The following is a 5,615-nucleotide window of genomic DNA, read 5'->3' as shown; positions in this document are numbered from 1 at the left end:
CAGTGAGAGCAGCAGAGGGTCAGAGAGAGAGACACACACAGAATCCGAAGCAGGCTCCACGCTCTGAGCTAGCTGTCAGCACAGAGCCCCACACGGGGCCGAACCCACGAACCGTGAGATCATGACCCGAGCTGAAGCCAGACGCTTAACCGACTGAGCCACCCAGGTGCCCCAGATAATTCTTAATAAGTTAAAGTTTAACGGGTGCATGGCTGGCTCGCTCATCTGTAGAGCATGCGAGTTGATCTCTGGGTTGTAAATTTGAGTCCCACGTTGGGTGAAGAGATTACTTAAAAATAAAAACTTTTTAAAAATAAAATTGATAAAGGAAAGTCTTGTACTAAAAAGATACTCTATAAAAAGGAAAGCAATTGTGGTTTTGGTGGTCCATTGATTAATATTTTCATTGGAGTTAAATTAATCTGCTTTGATAACTTAGTATCTACCATACCTCACTGTGTCAATTACCATTTTCTGCAGAAATCTAAATTAAATGAATGCCTCCCTCCTCCCACTACATAGAAATTATGATTCCTGGGGTGCCTAGGTGGCTCAGTCAGTTAAGCATCTGACTTCGGCTCAGGTTATGATCTCACAGCTCGTGGGTTCAAGCCCCACATCGGGTTCTGTGCGGACAGCTCAGAGCCTGGAGCCAGGTTCTGTTTCTCCCTCTTACTCTGCCCCTCCCCCACTTGTGCTCTGTCTCTGTCTCAAAAATAAACTATTAAAAATTTTAAAAAAGGGGCACCTGGGTGGCTCAGTTGGTTAAGTGTCCGGCTTTGGCTCAGCTCATGATCTCACGGTTCATGGGTTCAAGCCCTCTGTTGGGCTCTGTGCTGACAGCTAGCTCAGAGCCTGGAGCCTGTTTCGGATTCTGTGTCTCCCTCTCTCTCTGATCCTTCCCTGCTTGTGCTGTCTCTCAAAAAAAAAAAAAGTTTTAAAAATTAAAAAAAAAAGAAATAATGATTCCTATATCAGGAGCCACAGCTAGAAAGGTGAAATCTCCTTTAGTCTGAATTCTCACTTTGTGCTCTGCCTGCCACATTCAGCACTTCATCAGGTGCAGCAACTTTTCAGCTGCAAAATACACCAGTGCAGGGAAGTACACCAATGAGAATATATTTTGGGGGCACCTGGGCAGGTGGCTCCGTCAATTGAGCGTCCAACTTTGGCTCAGGTCATTATCTCATGGTTCTTGAGTTCAAGCCCCACATCAGGCTTGCTGCTGTCAGTGAGGAGTCTGCTTTATCTGCTGTAACCCTCTCTCTCTCTCTGCCCATCATCTCCACTCATGTGCGCATGTGCACTCTCAGAACTAAATAAAACATTTTTTAAGAAGTATCTATTTTTAAGTCGGGTGGTAATGTCTATTTTATCACTATAATCAACTTCTGGCTGAGTCTGGAAGGACAAACAGAAAGCTCACTAAGAACTCAAGGAAAAGAAGAGGGAAAAAAGCATTCCAACCTAAAAGAAACCATCCGCAAGCCCCCATCTCTGCTCCCCCCACATATACACACTTGCAAAGGATGTGCATGTGCAACATCCAGGTGGCGTGCTACCCTGAGAGGAGGCTGGGGATACTAGAAAGCCAGTGTCTGAGGACCCAGGGTCCGTGGTTATGGGCTTAGTGCTCAGGCCAAAACCAATGCACTTTTTAGTTCTCTTCTTTCTTTGAAAGACAGCCCAGAGCCCTCTTAGGCTGCGTTGTGGTTTGTTGAAATCTAGTCCTCATTCTATTCCCTAGAGCCAAATATGTCATCCCTCCTGAAATGGAGACCCCTCGCATGCCAGAAAAGAATTTTCTTGGTCCAGCTTAGTCTTTTTTCAAGCGAAATAAATACTCTTTGTTCATTTCATGGTTTCTTTCTGGTCATCATCATGATCATCTTCCTCTGGATGTAATGTGGTTTATGAAGCTGCATCTCACAGGGAAGCACCTCAAACAGCGATGGACCACTGAGCACTATCGGTTTAGCGGGGTTTGTAACTCCTGGGTCTAAATGTGTGTGTTACTTTTTTCTTTTTTAAGCAAGCTCTAGGTCCAAGGTCAGGCTTGAACTCTCAATCCTGAGATCAAGAGTCACACACTCAACTGACTAAGCCAGCCAGACACCCCCCCCACCCTTTTTTTAAGTAAAAGCATTTCTTTTCATCTTTTTTATAAGTATATGAATTCTTAAGCATCTGGGAAATCTTTTCCTCCAGAGTTTTAAATAGATTGTCGTGCAAGTTAACCCATGCTGGAATATTCCTTTCTTTCCTTTTACTCTATTTTATTTTATTCAAATGTTTACTTATTTATTTTGAGAGAGAGAGAATGCGAACGAACACAGGGGAGGAGCAGAGACAGATGGAAAAAGAGACTCTCAAGCAGGCTCCCGCACTCTCAGTGCTGAGCCCAATTCAAGGCTCCATCCCATGACTGAGATCATGACCTGAACTGAAATCAAGAGTCAGACACTTAACCAGCTGAGTCACCCAGGTGCCTCTTGAATACAGTTTAATAAAAATTTCCCTATTCTAGGAAACCAATTTGACAATAAACTATTTTTAAAAATTTCCCTATTCTAAATACATCTTTTTTTGTTTTTTTAAAGAGAATTTTTTTAAAGGATTTTTTTTTATTTCAAGTTCACTTACTATTTTTTTTTAATGTTTTATTTTTGATACAGAGAGAGACGGAGCATGAGAGGGGGAGGGGCAGAGAGAGAAGGAGACACAGAACCAGAAGCAGGCTCCAGGCTCTGAGCTAGCTGTCAGCACAGAGCCTGACGCAGGGCTCGAACCCACAAATGTGAGATCTGACCTGAGCCGAAGTCGGAGGCTTAACCGACTGAGCCACCCAGGCCCCCCTCTAAATACATCTTACTGAAAACATTCTCTATTCTTTGTAAATTGTTCTTTCAGTATTATCTAAATATTGACTATGGATTTTGTAATCAGTGATGGTTACAAAATCCTGTGTTTTCATTCTTAGTTCTGAAATGATGGGTAAAGAAATAAAAATAATGTACTATCCTTTGAACTGCGAGTGTCGTGAAAGCAGGGACGCAGTTTTGATCATGTCTGTGCTCTGGCTCCCAGCACAGTGTCTGGCTCTCGGAAGGCATTTAATTTTTAATCAACACAGTGCTGCTGTGAGCCAAGTGTGGTTGAAAATGCTTCCCAAATATTAACTTATTTCACCCTCATGACCCTATGAAGGAGAAACTGCTATCGTACTTCTGTCACAGATGAGGAAACTGAGGCACAGAGAGGATAAGCAACTTGCCTAAGGTCGTGGAGGGAGCAGCAGAGCTAGAATTTAAACCCAGACAGTCTGGCTCCGGTGTCCCTGTTCTCAGTCCCTCTGCTTAACTGCTTCTCATCAATGTTGGATGAGAGCACGGTCATTGGATTAATCCACGAGGAATGCTTTTGTTAATTTAGGTAGCTAATTTATTTTATCCTACAAATATTTGATAGCCTACCAAATATTCTACAAATAACCTATAAATAATTGCTTCCTATGTGTCTAGCATCCTGAAAGAAAACTGGAAGAGATGCAGAACTAAAAGAGTTTGTAATTTTGTTAGAGAGGACACACGCACACACACAATTAATATTACAGAGAGCATATTAAGTGTCGTACTAGTAGCTCCCACATAGATGCTATAGGAATTCAAAAGAAAAAAATTATATCAGATAAAGGGCCATGTGGCAGACAGACCCTAGATGGCCCCAGGATTCCTGCCCCTTTTCCCACCTTGTATAATTCCTTCCCCTTAAGTGTGGGTAGCACCCATGACTTGTTTTTAGTTCATGAATATGGCAAAAAAAATAAATACAATAAAAAATTAGGAATTTTGCAGAAGTAACTGGGCCCTAAATCACTTGATTTTGGGGTTAGGCCTTGGGTGGCCATAAGTCACTAAATTAAGTGAAAGCCCTTAGAAGAGGAACTGGGCCTTCCCTGAGTTGAGAGATTGTCTTGGAGGCCTTAAGTAGCCAGACTGAGGAAGCACATGACAAGGGACTGTGGGCAACCTTTAAGGACTGAGTGTGGCCTCTAGACAGCAGCTAGGAAGAAGCTGGGGCCCTCACTAATAAAGTTGCGAGGGAATTAATTCTGCTAACAACACCAATGAGTTTAAAAGTGGAGTTTTCCTAGGAGCACCTGAATGGTTCAGTTAGTTAAGTGTCCCTCCCACTCTCGGTTTCAGCTCAGCTTGTGATCTCTCGTGGTTTTATGGGTTCGAGCCCCACACTGGGTTCTGGGCTGACAATGCAGAGCATGCTTGGGATTCTCTCTCTCTCTCCCCTCTCTCTGTCCCTCTCCCACTCATGTTGCCTCTGTCTCTCAAATACATAAAACAACTGAGAAATGCCAAGCCTCCAGATGAGAACACAGCGTGACTGACCCCTCACCTCCAGCCCTGTGAGAGTTTGACCAGAGGACTCAGTTAATGAGATAAAAAACACGTGTGTTTTAAGCTGCTAAGTTTAGTGTGGTCATTTGGTACTCAGCAGTGGGTAACTAATAGGGACCACTTCCAGATGTAGTGGATATGGGGGAGAAGGGAGACCTTGCTTTGTGCTAACTCTAATTCCAAGATTTTGTGATCATGGACAGGGAGAATGAACCTGCTATTGATAGAAACAGGGCCATCAGGAGTAGACACCAATCTCAGTGGAAGACGGTCAAGATTAGACTTCAGATTTTATGTGCTCATTTTAGGGGAAATACAAATGGCTAAAGCCATCTGGAATTTGGGAGTGGGGTTTAGGGGAGAACTCAAGGCTGACAGAAAATCTGTCATTCTCACCATAAGGGTGACAACTGAAATCCTGATAATAAAATAGTTTTCTAAGGGAGGGGCTTCAAAAGGAGCAGAAGGGTGAGGACAGATCTAGGGGAAGAGCCCCTGATGGGCCCAGGTTGAAGGAAAGCAGAACCAGACCCAAGCGAGCCAGTGTTCTTGGAGTAATTAGAAAGGACTGTGATTGATTGGTTCTGTTGCAGTGGACATTCCTTTGCCTCCAAGTGTAATTACAATGCAATGGCTAGGAGACCGTCTATTTTACAGGTAGGAAAACTAAGGACTCAAAGGTTTAAATTATCTAGACCAGTATCACACTAAAAGTAAATGAATGCTGGATTCTAACTCAGATATAACTCCAACGCCAGGGATCTTTTCGCTGAGCATTTAATTCGTCCTTTATTTCCAAAAGAGGGTAAAATGAGTAAATGGGGGCACGGAAAAGAGCATTCTCCAGGTTCCGAGAGGGGCGGAGAGAAGCCTAAGGCATCTTCCCACCTCTGCTCTCCTTGCCGCCAGCAGAGGTCGCTCGAACACAGACTCCGGGGACCCAGGTGCGCGCAGGCGCAAGCGCAGGCGCGCTCGACCCCGCTCACTCCGACGTGCCGGGCTGGTGGGGGCGGGTCACGCAGAGCGCGCGACCGGGAGCAGCGCTGGTGGCTGCGGCGGCGGAGCTGCGGGCCGGGAGCCGGCGCGGGTCTCTGGATAAGCGAAGCGCCGCGCAGTGCTGAGCCCGCCGCCCACCGTGGAGCCATGGAGATCGGCACCGAGATTAGCCGCAAGATCCGGGTGAGGCTCGTGTCGGGCGGGGAC

The 5,615-nt window shown here is 45.1% G+C and overlaps 1 protein-coding gene across 8 annotated transcripts in view; it reads left to right on the top strand.

Moving 5' to 3' along the window:
- The first annotated feature begins 5,411 nt into the window (after positions 1 to 5,411).
- The window catches only part of ZC3H14 (zinc finger CCCH-type containing 14), a 45,721-nt gene continuing 45,517 nt past the window's right edge, over positions 5,412 to 5,615 (top strand). For 4 of the 8 annotated variants that reach the window (XM_029951767.1, XM_029951766.1, XM_029951765.1 and 1 more), the window contains exon 1: positions 5,412 to 5,591. In XM_029951767.1, the coding sequence (XP_029807627.1) occupies positions 5,556 to 5,591 (36 nt within the window). In that variant the 5' untranslated portion in view covers positions 5,412 to 5,555. The remainder of the gene's footprint in view (positions 5,592 to 5,615) is intronic. The other 4 variants (XM_029951771.1, XM_029951769.1, XM_029951770.1 and 1 more) reach the window with 2 other exon arrangements.

Source organism: Suricata suricatta, chromosome 9 (assembly GCF_006229205.1).
Source record: "Suricata suricatta isolate VVHF042 chromosome 9, meerkat_22Aug2017_6uvM2_HiC, whole genome shotgun sequence".
Lineage (NCBI taxonomy): Eukaryota > Metazoa > Chordata > Mammalia > Carnivora > Herpestidae > Suricata > Suricata suricatta.
The sequence above is the reverse complement of the archived record's forward strand: the minus strand, read 5'-3'. Positions and strand labels throughout refer to the sequence as shown.